Source organism: Agelaius tricolor, unplaced genomic scaffold (genome assembly GCF_023055355.1).
Source record: "Agelaius tricolor isolate 1412-34295 unplaced genomic scaffold, bAgeTri1.0.p SCAF_118, whole genome shotgun sequence".
Classification (NCBI taxonomy): domain Eukaryota; kingdom Metazoa; phylum Chordata; class Aves; order Passeriformes; family Icteridae; genus Agelaius; species Agelaius tricolor.
The window spans coordinates 15,075-34,509 of record NW_027269378.1 but is presented as its reverse complement, the minus strand read 5'-3'; the positions used below and the strand labels follow the sequence as shown (position 1 = coordinate 34,509).

Below are 19,435 nucleotides of genomic sequence, written 5' to 3'. Positions count from 1 at the left end.
GGGGGAAAGGGATTTGGGGACCCCTTTGGGTGACACTCGGGGGTCTCTGAGGTTTGTGGGCAGCTGGGGGGGGCGAGTTTGGGGCCTGGGGGGGCAATTTTGGGGAGGGGGCGCCCCCAAACCTCGCCCAGCCCAGGGGCGGGACCTGTGAGGGGACAAAGAACCCCCCCCCCCCCCCCGGGACCCCCAAATCCGCCCCTCCCCACACCGGGGGGGGTCCCGGGCTATTCCCACCCCCCCCTTCCCAACAAAACCCGAGGCACGGAATCGCCACCGCCCCCTCCCCAAATTCCAGCCGTGCCCCGGATTCACCGACCCCAAATCCCCAAATCCCCCGGTACCGGAGGGGGGAGGGCGGGTGGTCCCGGTTTGGTTCGGTTCATCCCCACCCCCCCAAAATCCCCCCGGTACCGGGAGGGGCCGGTCCCGGTCAGGTCCATCCCACCCCCCCAAATTCCCCGGTTCCGGGGGGGGCGGTCCCGGTGCCGGTCCCGGTTTGGTCCATCCCGCCCCCCCCCATTCCCCCCGCACCGGGGGCGGTCCCGGTCCCGGTCCTGCCTCCCCCCCCCCCCCCTCCGCCGCCGCCTTCCCACGCCCGCAGCCGCCGCCGCCGCCGCCGCCGGGCCCGCACGCGCCGGCCGGAGCCACCCGGTAAGGACCCCCCGGACCCCCCCACCCCCATCCCCGGGACCCCCTCCCCAAATCCATCCCCTCCCCCTCCCCCTCCCGCTCCGGTACCCGCGGATGCTCCAGCGCGGGGGGGGCGGGGAGGCTCCGTTGGGCCGGAGCGGGGCCCGTTCCCACCCGAGACCCCCTCGGAGCGACCCCCCCCCGCACCCAGGGACCCCCCCACACACACAGGGACCCCCCCCCCCCACCACCACCAAGGGACCCCCCCCCAAATCCGCCGTGTCCCCACCCCCCCCCATTGCCAGGGATGCTCCAGCCATTCCGGGGGGAGGGGCCCGGGCGGCCGCGAGGGGAGGGGGAGACCCAGGAGCGCCCCCCCCCACCCCCCCCGGGCTCCCCAAATCCCCGCGGGACCCCCGGGACCCCCCCCAAACCCTCCCGGTACCGGGGATGCTCCAGCGGGGGCAGAGGGAGGGGGAGGGACCGTCCGGGCTGGGGGAGGGGAGGGAAGAGGGGTCGGGGGGGGTCTGACCCCCCCCCCAAAAACACCCCCGGACCCCCCCCCCCTTCCAGCAGCACCCCCAGACCCCCCCAGACCCCCCGGGAGCCGAGGATGCTCCAGGAGGGGGAGGGGAGGGGGGGCAGGACCAGGGTTTGGGGCAGCGCCCCCCCCCCCCATTTCCATGGGACCCCCCCCCCAAAAAACCCTCCCTGACCCCCCCCAGGGCTCACGGGGGGGTGACCTGGGGGTGTCACCTGTGTCCCCCTCCCCCCCCCCCCGGGGGTGTCACCTGTGTCCCCTCCCCCCCCCCCCGGGGGTGTCACCTGACCCCCCCCGAGCCCGGGGCTGACGCAAGGGGGTCCCTGGGGGGTAGGGGGGGGCACTAACGAGGCGCTGCTAATGAGGGGGGGCTCATTAACCGCGCTGTTAATGAAGCCCCGGGGGGGTGCGGGAAGGGGCCCGCACACCTGGGTCCCGCCGGGTGTCACATTAAGGGGGGGGGGGGGGGGAGCAGCTGTCGCATGAGGACCCCACCCCCCCCCTCTCCCATGACTGACGCCCCCTCCCCACCCCCAGCGGCCCCCCCGGCGGGGCGGGGGGGCCATGGAGCACCGGGCCCGGTGAGCACGGCCGGGCACGAGGAGGAGCCCGAGGGGAGCGACAGGAGCCAGGTACGGCCCCGCCCCCCGCCCCGCCCCGGACACACCTGGAGGGGATGGGGGGACCCCCCCCCAGGATGGGCAGGGGGGGTTCGGGGTGTCCCTGGTCTGGGTTTGGGGTCGGGGGAGGGCCCTAAAGGGGGGAGGGGTCAGGAGGTGTTGGGGGGGGGGGCTGTAATGGGGTCTGAGGGGTCCATGCGTTCTCTATGGGGTCAGGCTGGGGGTCCTGGTCCCCCTTTAATGGGGGGGTCCTGCCTTTCACTTGGGGTCAAGATGGGGGTCCTGATCCCCCTTAAAAAGGGGGTGCAGGGGGAGTGTCTTGCCTTTCATTTGGGGTCAGTCAAGGGGTCCTGGTCTCCATTTAATGGGGGGCCCTGATCCCCCTTTAATGGGGGGGGTCCTACCTTTCATTTGGGGTCAGGCTGGGCGTCCTGGTCCCCCTCTAATGGGAGGGTCCTGGTCCCCCTTTAATGGGGGGGGTCCTGCTTTATGTTTGGGGTCAGGCTGGGGGTCCTGGTCCCCCTTTAATAGGGGTCTGAGGGGGGGTCCTGCTTTTCATTTGGGGTCAGGCTGGGGGTCCTGGCCCCCTTTAATGGGGGGTGCAGATGGGGGGGGTCCTGCTTTACATTCGGGCTCAAGCTGGGGAGGGGTCACGACCACCCCCCCTCCCCACCCCCCTGAGCCCTCCCCTCTCTCCTCCCCCTCCTCCCTCAGGCCACCCATCCACCCATGGCCCCCCCTCCCCGTCCCCTCCCCGTCCCCCGGTCACCGCGGGGGGGGGGACCCCAAAGGCTGCTGACCACCGCGACCACCGTGCTGACCACTGGCATCCCCCTGCTGCTGACCACTGGCACCACTCTGCTGACCACCACCATCACCCTGCTGACCACCGTGACCACCCTGCTGACCACCGGCATCCCCCTGCTGCCCACCGCGACCCCCGTGGCCGCCCTCCCCGTGCTGACCACCGCCCTCCCGCTGCTGCTGACCAGCGCCGTGAGCCCCGTGGGCGCCTGTCCCGCCGTTTGCCGCTGCTCCGGCGGCCGCGTTTACTGCAACGACCGCGGGCTGACGGCCGTGCCCGAGGGGCTCCCTCCCGGTGCCACCACGCTGTTCCTGCAGAACAACCGCATCGGCGACGCGGGCATCCCGGCTCGCCTGGGCCGGCTGCCGGCGCTGCGGGTGCTTTACCTGTACGCCAACGCCCTGGAGCAGCTGCCGGCTCACCTGCCGCCGGCTCTGCGGGAGCTGCACCTGCAGGAGAACAACGTGCGCGGCCTCTGCCGCCGGGCGCTGGCCCGGGCGCCGCTGCTCGAGCGGCTGCACCTGGACGATAACTCCGTGTCGGCGGCCGGCATCGAGGAGGACGCGTTCGCCGAGAACCGCCGGCTGCGCCTCCTCTTCCTCTCTCGGAACCACCTGAGCAGCGTCCCCGCGGGGCTGCCGCCGGCGCTGGAGGAGCTGCGGCTGGACGACAACCGCATCCACACCATTCCCCTGCGGGCCTTCGAGGGGCTGCCGGCGCTGCGGCGCCTGGTGCTGGACGGGAACCTCCTGGCGAACCAGCGCATGGCCGACGACACCTTCAGCCGCCTGGGGAACCTCAGCGAGCTCTCGCTGGGCCGCAACGCGCTGGCGGCGCCCCCCGCCAACCTGCCCCGGGCCCGGCTCCGCCGCCTCTCGCTGGCCGCCAACGCCATCAGCCACGTGCCGGCCGGAGCTCTGGCGAGGATGAGGGCGCTGGAGCGCTTGGATCTGTCGGACAACAACCTGACCACGCTGCCCCGGGGGCTCTTCGACGACCTGGGCAGCCTGAGCCACCTGGGGCTGCGCAACAACCCCTGGTTCTGCGGCTGTAACCTGGCCTGGCTGCGGGACTGGCTGCGGCGCCGCGCCCCGCCGCGCCTGGAGGTGCGGGGGCTGCTGTGCCAGGCCCCGGCCCGGCTGCGGGGGCTGCCGGTGGGAGAGCTCCGGGGGGAGATGGACGCTTGCGAGAACCCGGGAGCCGCGGGGGGGAACGGGCGCGGGGACGTCCCCCGGTGTTTCCGCCGGTGTTTCCCCCGCGGCGCCGGGAGGAGCGGCCGCCGCCGCGCCGGGGCTCTGGGTGCAGGCGGCTCCCGGCGGGGCCCTGCGGGTCCGGTGGCCGCCGGCGCCTCCCGGGGCGTCGCTGAGGCTGAGCTGGCTGCGGCCCGGGGGGGGAGCCGTGACCGAGACCTTGGTGCGGGGGGAGCGCGGCGAGTACGTGGTGCGGGCGCTGCAGCCCCGAGCCCCGTACCGGGTGTGCCTCGCCGCCCTGGAGCCGCCCGCCGCTCCCCCGCTCTGCGCCCAGGCCCGGGCCGGTGCCGGGGACCCCCCCCAAACCGGTGCGGCCCCGCCGAGCCACGGGGGGGATGCGAGCCCCGCGCTGCTGCCCCCGGCCGCGGCTCTGGGGGCGGCGGCGGCGGCGGCGGCCGGGGTGGTGCTGGGGGTGCTGGGGGGGTGCTGGAGGAAGAGGAGGAGGAGGAGGAGGAGGATGGGGCTGGGGGCGCCGCCGCTGCCGCCCCCCAAAGGCGGCGGGGGGGGGGGCGCGGTTGGCGCTGCGGCCGCTGCGGGCCCCGGACGAGGGCGGGATCCGCACCGTGTTCCCCCCCCCGCCGCCGCCGCCGCCGCCGCCGCTGCCCCCCCCCGGCGTGCGGGGCTACCGGGGGGGGGCAGGTGCCGCATGGGGGGGTGGGAGGGGGGTCCTGATGGATGGGGGAGGGGGCGGCCTCTTGTTTTGGGACACCCCCCCCTCCCGCCCTGCCCGTTTTGGTGGGGGATCCCCTCCCGGGCCTGGCTCTGAGGACGTTTTGGGGGGGGAGAGACTTTTAGGGGCGTTTTGGCTTTTTTAAGGTGGGGTTTTTTTCGGCACCGCGGCTTTTTGGGGGGAAAAACGGCAGATTTGGTGCAGGAATGGGATTTGGAGGGGGTGTGGGGCAGTGGATGGACCCCGACAGCCACGACCCCCCCCCCCCCTCCTTGGGACCTCCGGGAGGACCCCAGGCCCCGACAGAGCCTGGGAGTGGGGGTGGGGAGGACCCAGGGGTCGGGGTGGGTCCCCCCTCCCCCCGTGCCCCCCCCTTCCCCTCCCCCGCGAGGTGCCTTCACCCCTCCCCCCGCCCCTGCCGTTGGATTTGGGGTAAAAAGGACCAAAATCAGGACAAACCGACCCAGGAGGGCCAAGGGGGACCCAAAATCCCCCCTCTGCCCCCCCCCCCCCTCCTCCCCCCAATAAACCCAGCGGCTCCTTTTCCTGCCGGCGCCTCTTTCCCGTGGGACGGGGGGTCCGGGGGGCAAATTTGGGGTGGGGGAGGAGGGGGGTGTGACATTGGGGGAGGGGCGATGTGACATTGGGGGAGGGGCGATGTGACATTGGGGGGCGGCACGGGAGGGGTGGGGGTGTCACTGGGGGTCCCGGGGGTGGTGACACCGGGACCCCTCGGAGCAGGACGAGCAATGGGGGAGGGGTGGAGGGGGACACGAGGGGTGGGGGTGGGGAGGGGGAGGGGAGGGGTCACAGCAGGGCCCTGCCAAGGTCACACGTGTGTCACTCGCCCCCACTTGGATTCCCCTCCGTGACTCCCACTGGCCACGGGAGAGGGTCCCCCGTGCAAGCCGCGCCCATTTAGTACAAACCCCGCCCCTTTAGTGCAAGCCCCGCCCCATGAAAGCCCCGCCCCCTCTCCCTTCCCAGCGAGACCTCCGCGCCGCCAGGGGGCGCTCCCCGTCTCCCCCCCTGCCCTCTGTGATCAGCGCCGCTTGCAGCCAATGGGAGAAGCGGAAAATTCCAGAAGTCCCAGTGGAGCTCAGCCAATGAGCGCCCAGCGCCGGGAGACACAACCAATGGGAGCACGCGTGGGCGGGCCCCGATGCCGGCTTCCGTCTGGAAAGGGGCGCGCCCCGCTGAGCGCAGCAGCCAATGGGCAGGCGGGAAGGCGGGAGGCAGCCAATGGGAGCGTGAGCGGGGGCGGGCGGGTGGGGCAGGCGGCCAATGGGGTGCGGGGGGCGTGGCCGCAGGGTTCTAGCAGCTTCCAGAGGGCGGCGCGGGAGCGGCGGGAGCGGAGCCGCGGCCATGGAGGAGGTGGGGGGGAGCGGCCCTGAGGGGGTCCCGGGGCGGGCGGAGGGGCCTGAGGGGAACCGGGACCGGGGCAGCTCCGGGGGCAGGGCTGGGGATCGGGGCTGGGTTTTATGGCGATCCCGAACGGGGCTCGGGGGTCGCTGCCGGGGTCAGGGCGCTCTGAGGGGAGCGCGGGGCCCTGAGGGGGCTCGGGGTGGTTTGGGCTCGTCTGGAGGTCCCTGAGCGAGCTGAGGGGGAACTGACGGGGCCCTGAGGGGGCTCAGGGCGGTTTGGGCTTGTTTGGGGGTCCCTGAGGGGCTCAGGGCGGTTTGGGTTTGTCTGGGGGTCCCTGAGGGGGCTCAGGGCGGTTTGGGCTTGTTGGGGGTCCCTGAGGGGTCCCCGGGAGGTTCAGGGTCCTTGAGGGGGCGAGGGGGTCCTGGAGGGATTTGGGGTCTCTGGGAAGCGCCTCCTTGCTCACGTTCTTGTTCTTTTTCCTTCTCTCCTCTTCTTCGCTTCTCCTTCATCTTCACCGCCCTCGTCTTCATCCTTCCGGCCTTGCTCACGCTCTTCTCTCTGCCTGTCACTTGCCCTGCCTTGCTTCTTCATCCTTCTCATCTTCCTCGCACCTTCGTTATCCTCATCTTCCTCGCCCGTTTCATCCTCGTTTCTTTTGCGCCTTCATCCTCCTCGTCTTCCGACACCTTCATTCTCCTCATCTTCCTCGCCCCTGGCTGCTCCCGGCCCTTCGCTGTTTTCCCTCCGTCCCTTTCCCCTCCTCTCCCTCATCCTCTTCCCTTCTCGTTCCCGTGCCTCCTCTTCCTCACCCTCTCCCCGTTCTCCTCCTTGCTCTTCTCCCCGTTCTCGTGCCTGCTCTTCCTCCTCCCTTCCCGTTCCCGTACCTTCTCTTCCTCTCCCCCTCTCCTCATTTCCGTGCCCCTTCTCCCCCTTCCCGTTCCTCCTCTTCCTCTCCCTGTTCCCCTGCCTCTTCTTCTTCTCCCTCTCCCTGTTCCCGTGCTCCCTCTCCCCATTCCCGTGCCTGCTCTTCCTCTCCCTCTCCCCGTTCCCGTGCCTCTTCTTCCTCTCCCTCTCCCCGTTCCTTTTCTCCCTCTCCCGTTCCTCCTTTCCCTCTCCCGTGCCTCCTCTTCCTCTCCTCCTCTCCCGTTCCCCTGTCCCTCTCCGGTTCCCCTGCCCCTCTCCCGTTCCGTGTCCCCCTCTCCCGTTCCGTGTCCCCCTCTCCGGTTCCCCTGCCCCTCTCCCGTTCCGTGTGCCCCTCTCCGGTTCCCGGTGCGGCTCGGGCAGGCTCAGGAGCTGAAGGAGCGGGGGAACCGGGCGCTGGCGGCGGGGGACGTGGGGGCGGCCGTGGGGCACTACTCGGCCGCCATCGCCCGGGACCCCAACAACCACGTCCTGTTCAGCAACCGCTCGGCCGCCTACGCGCGGCTCGGCGACTACGGGCGGGCCCTGGCCGATGCGTGCCGCACGCTGGAGCTGCGCCCCGACTGGGCCAAGGTGGGCACGGGGGGCACCGGGGGGAATGGGGGGTGTGGGGGAATGGGGGCTCAGCAATGCCTGAGCCCGCTGGAGCTGGGCCCGACTGGGCCAAGGTGGGCACGGGGGGCACCGGGAGGCACGGGGGGCACCGGGGGGAATGGGGGGTGTGGGGAGGATGGGGGGAATGGGGGCTCAGCAATGCCTGAGCCCGCTGGAGCTGGGCCCGACTGGGCCAAGGTGGGCACGGGGGGCACCGGGGGGAATGGGGGGGTGAGAGGGGCTCGGGGGGTCTGGGGGAGGGGAGGAGGGTGAGGGGTGTGTGCGGAGCTTGGAGGAATGGGGTGGGGGGGTGGTGTGTGCAGCCCCTATTGGGTTATGGGGGGGTGATCTGGGGGGTACAGCCCCTATAGGATCACGGGGAGGCTGATTTTGGGATGTGTGCAGCCCCCATTGGGTTATGGGGGGGGTGATCTGGGGGGTACAGCCCCTATAGGATCACGGGGAGCTGATTTTGGGGTGTGTGCAGCCCCCATTGGGTTATGGGGGGGGTGATCTGGGGGGTACAGCCCCTATAGGATCACAGGGAGCTGATTTTGGGGTCTGTGCAGCCCCCATTGGGTTATGGGGGGGGTGATCTGGGGGGTACAGCCCCTATAGGATCACGGGGAGGCTGATTTTGGGGTGTGTGCAGCCCCTATTGAGTCATGGGGGGGTGATCTGGGGGGTACAGCCCCTATAGGATCACAGGGAGCTGATTTTGGGGTGTGTGCAGCCCCTATTGGGTCATGGAGGGGATGATCTGGGGGGTACAGCCCCTATAGGATCACAGGGAGCTGATTTTGGGGTGTGTGCAGCCCCTATTGAGTCATGGGGGGATGATCTGGGGGGTACAGCCCCTATAGGATCACAGGGAGCTGATTTTGGGGTGTGTGCAGCCCCTATTGGGTTATGGGGGGGTGATCTGGGGGGTACAGCTGTCATGGGGGCCTCATCTTGGGGGCTACAGCCTCCATGGGGTTATGGGGGGCTCATCTTGGGGGGTCTGTACAGTCCCTGTGGGCTCATGGGGGGATGATTTGGGGGGGGGGTCTCAGGGGGTCTGACCATGGGGGATCCCATGGAGGGTCAGGGTGGGGGTTAACCATAATGGGGGGGTCAGGGTGGGGGTTAACCACAATGGGGGGGTCAGGGTTGGAGTCTGACCATGGAGGGGGGGTCAGGGTGGGGGTTAACCACAATGGGGGGGTCAGGGTGGGCATTCCAGGCCCCCCAGAGGCCAGGCCAGGGCTGTGACCCCGCGTCCCCCCCGTGTCCCCCCCGTGTCCCCCAGGGGTACTCGCGCAAGGCGGCGGCTCTGGAGTTCCTGCAGCGCCTGGAGGAGGCCAAGGCCACCTACGAGGAGGGGCTGGCCCGGGAGCCGGGCAATGAGCAGCTCCTGCAGGGCCTGCGCGGGGTGGAGGCCAGGCTGGCGGGTAGGGGGGCCTGGGGGAGCTCCCTGGGACGGGTTTGGGTGGTCTGGGGAGGGTTTGGGTGGCCCTGAAAGGTTTTGGGTGACCCTGGAGAGGTTTTGGGTGGCCCTGAAAGGTTTTGGGTGGCCCTGAAAGGTTTTGGGTGGCCCTGAAAGGTTTTGGGTGACCTAAAGAGTTTCAGGGTCCTGGGGTGGTTTTGGGTGGCCCTGGAAGGTTTTGGGTGGCCTGGAGAAGTTTTGAGCAGCCTGGAGAAATTTTGGGTGGCCCCGAAAGGTTTTGAGCCGCTCAGAGAAGTTTTAGGGGGCACAGAAATGTTTTAGGTGGTCTCAAGAGGTTTTGGGTGGCCCTGGAAGGTTTTGAGTGGCCTGGAGACGTTTTGGGTGACCCACAGAGGTTTTGGGTGGCCGTGAAGGATTTTGAGTGACCTTGAAAGGTTTTGGGTGGCCCAGAGAGTTCCAGGGTCCTGGGGAATGGGGAAGGATGAGTTTAGGGTGTCAAGGGCAGGATTTGAGCCTCCCTGAGATGATTTCAGCCTCCCTGAGATGGTTTTTGGGGTGCCTGAAAGGTTTTGGGTGGCCCTGGAAGTTTTAGGGTAGCCCAGAGAGTTTCAGGGTCCTGGGGAGGTTTTGAGTGACCTGGAGACGTTTTGGGTGACCCTGGAAGTTTTTGGTAGCCTGGAGAGGTTTTGGGGTGGTCCAGCAAGGTTTTGGGTGGCCCTGGAGAGATTTTGTGAGACTCTGAGAGTTTTTGGGTAGCCCAGAGAGTTTCAGGGTCCTGGGGAATGGGGAGAGGTGAGTTTCGGGTGTTGAGGGCAGGATTTGAGCCTCCCTGAGATGGTTTTTGGGGTGCCTGAAAGGTTTTGGGTGGCCCTGGAAGGTTTTTGGTGTCCTGGAGAGGTTTTGGGGTGGTCCAGCAAGGTTTTAGGTGTCCCTGAAAGGTTTTGGGTAGCCCAGAGAGTTTCAGGGTCCTGGGGAATGGGGAGGGATGAGTTTGGGGTGTCGAGGGCAAGATTTCAGCCCCCCTGAGATGATTTCAGCCCCCCTGAGATGGTTCCAGCCCCCCTGAGATGATTTCAGCCCCCCTGAGATGGTTCCAGCCCCCCTGAGATGGTTCCAGCCCCCCTGAGATGGTTCCAGCCCCCCTGAGATGATTTCAGCCCCCCTGAGATGATTTCAGCCCCCCTGAGATGATTTCAGCCCCCCTGAGGTGGTTTCAGCCTCCCTGAGGTGGTTTCAGCCCCCCTGGGATGATTTGAGCCCCCCTGAGATGGTTCCAGCCCCCCTGAGATGATTTCAGCCCCCCTGGGATGGTTTCAGCCCCCCTGAGATGATTTTTGGGGCGCCTGCCCCGCTGTGCCCCCGCTGCAGAGCGGAAGCTGCTGAACCCCTTCGGTGCCCCTGACCTGCTGGCCCGGCTGGAGGCCGATCCCCGCACCCGGGGGCTGCTGGGGGACCCCGAGTACCGGCGGCTGCTGGAGACGCTGCGCAGCGACCCCGGGCAGCTGGGGGCGTCAGTGAGGGGTTTGGGGGGTTTGGGGGGCTGGGAGGGGGTTTGGGGGGCTCTGGGGGGCTGGGAGGGGGTTTGGGGGCGTCACTGAGGGGTTTGGGGGGGCTCTGGGGGGCTGGGGAGGGGGTTTGGGGGCGTCAGTGAGGGGTTTGGGGGGCTCTGGGGGGCTGGGGAGGGGGTTTGGGGGCGTCAGTGAGGGGTTTGGGGGGGCTCTGGGGGGCTGGGGAGGGGGTTTGGGGGGATGGGGAGGGGGTTTGGGGGCGTCAGTGAGGGGTTTGGGGGCTCTGGGGGGCTGGGGAGGGGGTTTGGGGGGATGGGGAGGGGGTTTGGGGGCGTCAGTGAGGGGTTTGGGGGGGCTCTGGGGGGCTGGGGAGGGGGTTTGGGGGCGTCACTGAGGGGTTTGGGGGGCGCTGGGGGGCTGGGGAGGGGGTTTGGGGGTTTGGGGGCGTCAGTGAGGGGCTGGGGGGTGCTGGGGGGCTGGGGAGGGGGTTTGGGGGTTTGGGGGCGTCAGGGGCTGGGGGGTGCTGGGGGGCTGGGGAGGGGGTTTGGGGGGCTCTGGGGGGCTGGGAGGGGGTTTGGGGGCTGGGGAGGGGGTTTGGGGTGTCAGTGAGGGGGCTTGGGGGGCTCTGGGGGGATGGGAGGGGGTTTGGGGGCCTGGGGATGGTTTGGGGGGTTTGGGGATGGTTTGGGGGGTTTGGGAATGGTTTTGGGAGGGGTTTGGGGGGCTCTGGGGGGCTGGGAGGGGGTTTGGGGGCTGGGAAGGGCCTTGGAGGAATGGGAGGGAGTTTTGGGGGGCTGGGAGGGGGCTTGGGGGGCTGGACCAGGGCCACTGAGGGGCTGGGACGGGGATTTTGGGGTGCAGCCCCCTCGGGGGAGTTTTGGGATGGGGAATTTTGGGACAGGAATTTTGGGGTGCAGCCCTTTCAGGGGAGTTTCAGGGTGGGGATTTTGGGGTGCAGCTCCCTTGGGGGAATTTTGGGACAGGAATTTTGGGGTGCAGCCCCCTCGGGACAGTTCTGGGATGGGAATTTTGGGACGGGGAATTTTGGGACAGGAATTTCGGGGTGCAGCCCCCCCGGGACAGTTCTGGGATGGGAATTTCGGGGTGCAGCCCCCTCGGGACAGTTCTGGGATGGGAATTTCGGGGTGCAGCCCCCTCGGGACAGTTCTGGGATGGGAATTTCAGGGTGCAGCCCCCCCGGGACAGTTCTGGGATGGGAATTTCGGGGTGCAGCCCCCCCGGGACAGTTCTGGGATGGGATTTTCGGGGTGCAGCCCCCCCAAAGCCCTGGTTGCCCTCCCAGGAAGCTGCAGGACCCGCGGGTGATGACCACGCTGAGCGTGCTGCTGGGGGTGGAGCTGAGCGGGGCTGAGGAAGAGGAGGAGGCGCCTTCCCCACCCCCCCCGCCCCCACCGCCCCCCTCGCAGCCCCCCCCGACCGAGGAGCTCCCCCAGAACAAGCAGGAGGTGAGGGGGGGGTCCCCAAAATGGGGCTGGGGGGGAGGAAAGGGGAATTGGGGAGGGTCTCACTTGGGTTTTGGGGTGAGGGGCTGGGTTTTGGGGGATCTGCACAGTGGGAGGAGGAGCTGGGTGTGAAATTTGGGGTGATTTCAGCCGATTTTGGGGTTCCCCCTTAAGATACAGCAAGAAAAGGAGCTGGGTGTGAAATTTGGGGTGATTTCAGCCAATTTTGGGGTTCTCCTCAGGCCCAGAAGGAGAAGGAGCTGGGTCATGGTGGGGATGATCTGGGTGTGAAGTCTGGGGTGATTTCAGCCGATTTTGGGGTTCCTCTGCACACATAGGGGGAGAAGGAGACTGGGCCATGGTGGGGATGATCTGGGTGTGAAATTCGGGGTGATTTCAGCCGGTTTTGGGGTTCCTCTGCACACATAGTGGGAGAAGGAGCTGGGCCATGGCAGGAGAAGGATCTGGGTGTGAAGTTTGGGGTGATTTCAGCCGTTTTTGGGGTTCCCCTTATGATACAGAAGGAGAAGGAGCTGGGCCATGGTGGGGATGATCTGGGTGTGAAATTTGGGGTGATTTCAGCCGTTTTTGGGGTTCCCTCAGGCCCAGAAGGAGAAGGAGCTGGGCCATGGTAGGGATGATCTGGGTGTGAAATTCGGGGTGATTTCAGCCATTTTTGGGGTTCCCCTTAGGCCCAGAAGGAGAAGGAGCTGGGCCATGGCAGGAGAAGGAGCTGGGTGTGGAATTTGGGGTGATTTCAGCCGATTTTGGGGTTCCCCCCAGGCCCAGAAGGAGAATGAGCTGGGCCATGGTGGGGATGATCTGGGTGTGAAATTTGGGGTGATTTCAGCCGGTTTTGGGGTTCCTCTGCAGACATAGTGGGAGAAGGAGCTGGGCCATGGCAGGAGAAGGATCTGGGTGTGAAATTTGGGGTGATTTCAGCCGTTTTTGGGGTTCCCTCAGGCCCAGAAGGAGAAGGAGCTGGGCAACGCCGCCTACAAGCGCAAGGAGTTCCCGGCGGCGCTGGAGCACTACACCCGCGCCGAGCAGCTGGACCCCACCAACATGACCTACGTCACCAACCAAGCAGGTTTGTCACCCTAAACCCCTCCCAAACCCCAAATCTCCCCTCCTGAACCCCAAAACCCCCCCCTGAACCCCAAATCTCCCCAATGCCAGCCGTGTACTTCGAGACGGGCGAGTACGAGCGGTGCCGGGCGCTGTGCGAGCGCGCCATCGAGGTGGGCCGGGAGAACCGCGAGGATTACAGGCAGATTGCCAAGTGAGCTCGGCAGCTTTTGGGGTCTCTGCCGTCCCCCCCAAACCGGCCCTGGCACCCCCAGACCGTCCCTGTGTCCCCCCCAGGGCCTATGCCAGGATTGGGAACTCGTATTTCCGCGAGGAGCGCTACAAGGACGCCGTGCACTTCTACAACAAATCCCTGGCCGAGCACCGCACGCCCGACGTGCTCAAGAAGTGTCAGCAGGTGACTGGGGGGGCTTTGGGAATGCTTTGGAGGGTCCTGGGGGCTGGTTTGGGGGGTTTAGGACTGGTTTGGAGGGTCCTGGGGGGTTTGGGACTGGTTTGGGGAGTCCTGGGTGGTTTGGGGAGTCCTGGGGGTTGGTTTGGGGGGTTTGGGGAGTCCTGGGGGGTTTGGGACTGGTTTGGAGGGTTCTGGGGGTTGGTCTGGGGACTTTGGGCTTGCTTTGGAGGGTCCTGGGAGGTTTGGAGCTGGTTTGGGGGGTTTGGGCCTTGTTTGGAGGGTTCTGGGGACTTTGGGACTGGTTTGGAGGGCTCTGGGGGGTTTGGGACTGCTTTGAGGGGACTGGGGGTGGGTTTGGGACTTTGGAACTGGTTTGGAGGGTCCTGGGGGGTTTGGGCCTTGTTTGGAGGGTCCTGGGGACTTTGGGCCTGGTTTGAAGGGTCCTGGGGGGGTTGGGACTGGTTTGGGGGGTTTGGGCCTTGTTTGGAGGGTTTGGGCCTGGTTTGGGAGTCCTGGGGGGTTTGGGCCTTGTTTGAAGGGTCCTGGGGGTCTGGGCCTGGTTTGGGTTTTCTGGGGGGTCTGGGCCTGGTTTGGGGGTCCTGGTGGGTTTGGGCCTGGTTTGGGGGTTAGGGTTAGGGTTAGGGGGGTTTGGGCCTTGTTTGGAGGGTTCTGGGGGGGTTGGGACTGGTTTGGGGGGTTTGGGCCTTGTTTGGAGGGTTTGGGCCTGGTTTGAAGGGTCCTGGGGGGTCTGGGCCTGGTTTGGGTTTTCTGGGGGGTCTGGGCCTTGTTTGGAGGGTCCTGGGGGGTCTGGGCCTGGTTTGGGGGTCCTGGGGACTTTGGCCCTGGTTTGGGGGTCCTGGGGGGTTTGGGGTGACCCCCTGTCCCCCTCCTGACCCCCTAAACCCCTGCAGGCTGAGAAGATCCTGAAGGAGCAGGAGCGCTTGGCCTACATCGACCCCGACCTGGCGCTGGAGGAGAAGAACAAAGGCAACGAGTGCTTCCAGCGAGGTCTGAGGGGCTTTGGGGGCGCTTCCAGGGGACTCTGAGGGGTTTGGGGGCGCCCCTAAAAGCGAGGGGGGCTCTTTTTGTAGGGGATTACCCGCAGGCCATGAAGCACTACAGCGAGGCCATCCGGCGCAACCCGCACGAGGCGCGGCTCTACAGCAACCGCGCCGCCTGCTACACCAAACTGCTCGAGTTCCCCCTGGCCCTCAAGGTCTGGCACCGCCTGGGGGGGTCCTGGGGGTGCTTTGGGGGGTTTGGGGTGGTTTGGGAATGGTTTGGGGGGTTTTGGGGGGTTTGGGAATGGTCTGGGGGGTCCTGGGGGGTTTGGGAATGGTTTGGGGGGGTTTGGGAATGGTTTTGGGGGGTTTGGGAATGGTTTGGGGGGTTGGGGATGGTTTGGGGGTGGTTTGGGGGGTGTGGGAATGGTTTGGGGGGTTTGGGAATGGTTTGGGGGGGTTTTGGGGGGTTTGGGGGGGTTTGGGAATGGTTTGGGGGGTTTGGGAATGGTTTGGGGGGGTTTTGGGCATGGTTTGGGGGATTTTGGGGGGTTTGGGGATGGTTTGGGGGTGGTTTGGGAATGGTTTGGGGGGGTTTGGGAATGGTTTGGAGTGTCCTGGGGGTTGATTTGGGGGGTTTGGGGGATTTGGGAATGGTTTGGGGGATCCTGGGAGTTGGTTTGGAGGTTTTGGGGTGGTTTGAGAAGATCCTGGGGGCTGCTTTGGGGGGTTTGGGAATGGTTTGGGGGGTTTGGGAATGGTTTGGGGGGTTTAGGGGGGTTCGGGAATGGTTTGGGGGGTCCTGGGGGCTTTGGGAATGGTTTGGAGGATTTTGGGGTAGTTTGGGACTGGTTTGGGGGATTTGGGACTGGTTTGAGGGGTTTTGGGGTGGTTTGAGGGGTGTGAGAGGGTCCTGAGGGTTGGTCTGGGGGATTTGGGACTGGTTTGGAGGATTTTGGGGTGGTTTGAAGGGTGTGAGAGGGTCCTGAGGGTTGGTTTGGGGTTCTGGGGCGGTTTGGGGGCACAGAGGAGGCGCTGGGGTTGTTTGTGGGGTGCAAGGGGCACTTTGGGACCCTCCTGACCCCCCCTTTTTCCCCAGGACTGCGAGGAGTGCATCCGGCTGGAGCCCACCTTCAGTGAGTGGGGACACGAGGGGACAGCAGGGGACAGGCCCTGCCCTTCCTCTGCTGCGCCCTCATCATCCTCACCCTCCTCCTTCTCTGCCTGTGCCTTCCTCCTCCTGTTCTACCTGTCCCCAACATGTCCCTGTGTCCCCTCCTGTCCCTGTGTCCCCTCCTGTCCCTGTGTCCATCCTCCTGAACCTGTGTGTCCCTGTGTCCTTCTGCCTGTCCCTTTGTCCCCCATCTGTGCCCACATCTTCCCTGTCCCTGTGTCCCCCGTTGTCCCTGTGTCCCTTTTGTCCCCCTGTCCCCCTCTGTCCCCTCCATGTCCCCGTGTCCCCCCTGTCCCCTTCTGTCCCTGCTGTCCCCATATCTCCCCATGTCCCCCATTGTCCCCCATATCCCCCCCATGTCCCCCACTGTCCCCCCCATGTCCCCTCCATGTCCCCCTGTCCCCTCCACGTCCCGCTGTCCCCTCCATGTCCCCCCCATGTCCTGCTGTCCCCTCCATGTCCCCTCTGTCCCTGCTGTCCCCTCCATGTCCCGCTGTCCCCCCCATGTCCCCGCTGTCCCCTCCATGTCCCCTCTGTCCCTGCTGTCCCCTCCATGTCCTGCTGTCCCCTCCATGTCCCCTCTGTCCCTGCTGTCCCCTCCATGTCCCCCTGTCCCTCCATGTCCCCCACTGTCCCCCCATGTCCCCTCCATGTCCCGCTGTCCCCTCCATGTCCCCCTATCCCCTCCATGTCCCCCTCTGTCCCTCGCTGTCCCCTCCATGTCCCCTCCATGTCCCCTCTGTCCCCGCTGTCCCCAGTCAAGGGTTACACGCGGAAGGCGGCGGCGCTCGAGGCCATGCGCGATTACACCAAGGCCATGGAGGTTTATCAGCGCGCCCTGGACCTCGACCCCTCCTGCAAGGTGGGGCTGCCACCCCCGGGACCCCCCCTGTGCCCCTTGGTGACCCCCCCGGGACCCTCTGTGCCCCCCCTGTGTCCCCCTGTGCCCCCCCTGTGTCCCCCAGAGGCTGCAGAGGGACGGTGGCACTGAGAGCCCCCTGACCCCTGTGACAGCTGTGACACCCCAATCCCTGTGACACCCCCTGATCCTTGTGACACCCCCTGATCCTTGTGACACCTCTGTCCCCCCCAATCCCTGTGTCCCCCCCAATCCCTGTGACACCCCCAATCCTTGTGACACTCCCATGTCCTTGGTGACCCCCCCATGTCCATGTGCCCCCCAGGAGGCTGCGGAGGGGCTGTGTGTGGGGGCAGCAGCAGCGCTCAGAGCCCCCAATCCCTGTGACACCTGTGACACCCCAGTCCCTGTGACACCTGTGACACCCCAATCCCTGTGACACCCCCTGATCCCTGTGACCCCCTGTGACCCAACCATGTCCCTGTCCCCCCAGGAGGCTGCGGAGGGGCTGCGTGCAGGGGCAGCAGCAGCACTCAGAGCCCCCCAATCCCTGTGACACCCCCTGATCCCTGTGACACCTGTGTCACCCTGTGACCCCCCCCATGTCCTTGGTGACCCCCCATGTCCCCTGTCCCCAGGAGGCTGCGGAGGGGCTGCGTGTGGGAGCAGCAGCAGCGCTCAGAGCCCCCAATCCCTGTGCCCCCAGTGACACCCCAGTCCCTGTGACACCCATGTCACCCTGTGTCCCCTGTGTCCCCAGGAGGCTGCGGAGGGGCTGCGTGCGGGGGCAGCAGCAGCACTCAGAGCCCCCCAGTCCCTGTGCCCCCAGTGACACCTCAATCCCTGTGACACCTGTGTCACCTGTGACCCCCCCATGCCCTTGGTGACCCCCCCATGTCCCCTGTGTCCCCAGGAGGCTGCGGAGGGGCTGCGTGTGGGAGCAGCAGCAGCGCTCAGAGCCCCCAATCCCTGTGCCCCCAGTGACACCCCAGTCCCTGTGACACCCATGTCACCCTGTGTCCCCTGTGTCCCCAGGAGGCTGCGGAGGGGCTGCGTCGCTGCGTGCGGGGGCAGCAGCAGCGCTCGGAGCCCCGCAGTCCCTGTGTCCCAGTGACACCCCAATCCCTGTGACACCTGTGTCACCTGTGACCCCCTGTGACCCCCTGTGTCCCCTGTGTCCCCTGTGTCCCCAGGAGGCGGCGGAGGGGCTGCGTCGCTGCGTGCGGGGGCAGCAGCACTTGGAGCCCCCCAATCCCTGTGACACCCCCTGATCCCTGTGTCCCCCCCAATCCCTGTGACACCTGTGTCACCTGTGACCCCCCCATGCCCTTGGTGACCCCCCCATGTCCCCTGTGTCCCCAGGAGGCTGCGGAGGGGCTGCGTGCGGGGGCAGCAGCAGCAGCGCTCGGAGCCCCCCAATCCCTGTGACACCTGTGACACCCCCAATCCCTGTGACACCCCCTGATCCCTGTGACACTCCCATGCCCTTGGTGACCCCCTGTGTCCCCTGTGTCCCCAGGAGGCTGCGGAGGGGCTGCGTCGCTGCGTGCGGGGGCAGCAGCAGCGCTCGGAGCCCCCTGAGGAGCTGCGGCGCCGGGCCCTGGCCGACCCCGAGGTGCAGCAGATCATGGGGGACCCGGCCATGAGGCTGATCCTGGAGCAGATGCAGAAGGACCCGCAGGCCCTGAGCGAGTCAGTGACACCGGGGGGTGGCACCGGGGGTCCCCAAGGGTCCCCAAAGCAGTGGGGGGTGGCACTGAGGGTCCCCAAGGTGGTGAGGGTGGTACCGAGGGCACTCAGTGTCCCCAGCTGTCCCCAAAGTGTCCCTGAGTGTCCCCAACATATCCCCAACTACCCCAGGGTGTCCCCAAAGTATCCCCAAAGTGTCCCCACAGTGTCCCCAACTGTCCCAGAGTGTCCCCAGTGTCCCACAGTGCCCCTAAAGTGTCCCCACACTGTCCCCAACCATCCTAGGGTGTCCCCAACTGTCCCCACAATGTCCCCAGTGTGTCCCCAACTGTCCCCACAGTGTCCCCAGCCATCCCAGGGTGTCCCCACAGTGTCCCCAACTGTCCCAGAGTGTCCCCAAAACGTCCCCAGCTGGTCCCCAACTGTCCCCAGTGTGTCCCCAACTCTCCCATGGTGTCCCTGAGGTGTCCCCACAGTGTCCCCAGCCATCCCAGGGTGTCCCCAACTGTCCCCAGTGTGTCCCCACAGTGTCCCCAACTGTCCCAGAGTGTCCCCAAACTGTCCCCAGTGTGTCCCAAACCACCCCAGGGTGTCCCCAGGGTGTCCCCAGGGTGTCCCCGAGGTGTCCCCGCTGTCCCCACCCCCTGACCCCGCCGTGTCCCCAACCAGGCACCTCAAGAACCCCCTGATAGCGCAGAAGATCCAGAAGCTGATGGACGTGGGGCTCATCGCCATCCGGTGACCCCCCCAAAGCCCCCGGGGACCCCCCTGGGCCCCCCCCGGGGACACCCCCAGCCCTTGGGGGGGGGGGGTCTGGGGGTGCCGCCCCTTCCCCCCCCCCCCCCGCACCCCCCGTCGATTCTGGGGCGCTGCCACCCCCAATAAAGAGCGGAGCAGAGACCGGGCTGGGGCTCTGGGGGTGCTTTGGGGGCGCCTGGGGACATTTTGGGGGCATTTTGGGGGATTTGGAGACATTTTGGGGGGATTTAGGGACATTTTCTGGGATTTGGGGGTATTTTGGGGGGGATTTCGGACATTTTGGGGGGGAGTTTTGGGGTCCCACTGCATGAGAGCCTCCCTCGAGGATGGGGTGGGACCCCCATGGGTGGGATTGGGGGGGGGGCTGAGCCCCTCCCACAATAATTTAGGGACTCCAAACCCCTCCCACAAGGATTTGGGGTGTCTAAGACCCCTCCCACGAGGATTTGGGGGTCTCCAAGCCCCTCCCATGAGGATTTTGGTGTGTCCGAGACCCCTCCCACAAAGATTTGGGGGTCTCCAAACCCCTCCCACAAGGATTTGGGAGACCCCAAACCCCTCCCCACAAATATTTTGGGGCTCCAAGCCCCCCCCACAAAAATTGTGGGGTTCCAAACCCCTCCCAAAAGCATTTGGGGGATTCCAAACACTTCTCCAAAGGATTTGGGGGGGTC

The 19,435-nt window shown here is 66.8% G+C and overlaps 2 protein-coding genes across 4 annotated transcripts; both read left to right on the top strand.

Moving 5' to 3' along the window:
* The first annotated feature begins 141 nt into the window (after positions 1-141).
* Positions 142-5,626, top strand: LOC139586432 (leucine-rich repeat transmembrane protein FLRT1-like). The gene is given in 6 exon segments (XM_071419788.1): positions 142-651; positions 1,709-1,803; positions 2,506-3,816; positions 3,818-4,258; positions 4,341-4,481; positions 5,504-5,626. Coding segments are annotated over 4 exon segments (2,001 nt in total). The 5' UTR covers positions 142-651; positions 1,709-1,803; positions 2,506-2,520.
* A 128-nt stretch (positions 5,627-5,754) lies between these two features.
* STIP1 (stress induced phosphoprotein 1) lies at positions 5,755-18,907 on the top strand. 3 transcript variants are annotated; one of them, XM_071419784.1, is made up of 14 exons: positions 5,755-5,890; positions 7,166-7,375; positions 8,688-8,829; positions 10,194-10,335; positions 11,637-11,799; positions 12,760-12,886; positions 12,976-13,078; positions 13,162-13,282; positions 14,191-14,287; positions 14,371-14,495; positions 15,380-15,416; positions 16,213-16,316; positions 17,833-18,005; positions 18,672-18,907. In XM_071419784.1, the coding sequence occupies exons 1-14, from the start codon at positions 5,801-5,803 to the stop codon at positions 18,742-18,744; spliced, it is 1,707 nt and encodes a 568-aa protein (XP_071275885.1). In that variant the 5' UTR covers positions 5,755-5,800; the 3' UTR covers positions 18,745-18,907. The 3 variants fall into 3 exon arrangements, with proteins under 3 accessions (XP_071275885.1, XP_071275886.1, XP_071275887.1); XM_071419785.1 differs by lacking the exons at positions 17,833-18,005; positions 18,672-18,907 and adding an exon at positions 17,349-17,459; XM_071419786.1 differs by lacking the exons at positions 17,833-18,005; positions 18,672-18,907 and adding an exon at positions 16,807-16,884.
* The last annotated feature ends 528 nt before the right edge of the window (positions 18,908-19,435 follow it).

What these genes read in the sequence shown, in the direction of transcription:
- STIP1 (XM_071419784.1), top strand. Translation starts at nt 5,801, where the DNA reads ATGGGGTGCGGGGGGCGTGGCCGCAGGGTTCTAGCAGCTTCCAGAGGG. An exon ending in TGCGCCCCGACTGGGCCAAG is followed by an intron (nt 7,376 to 8,687) that starts GTGGGCACGGGG and finishes CGTGTCCCCCAG; the next exon opens with GGGTACTCGCGCAAGGCGGC. An exon ending in CTACGTCACCAACCAAGCAG is followed by an intron (nt 12,887 to 12,975) that starts GTTTGTCACCCT and finishes CCCCAATGCCAG; the next exon opens with CCGTGTACTTCGAGACGGGC.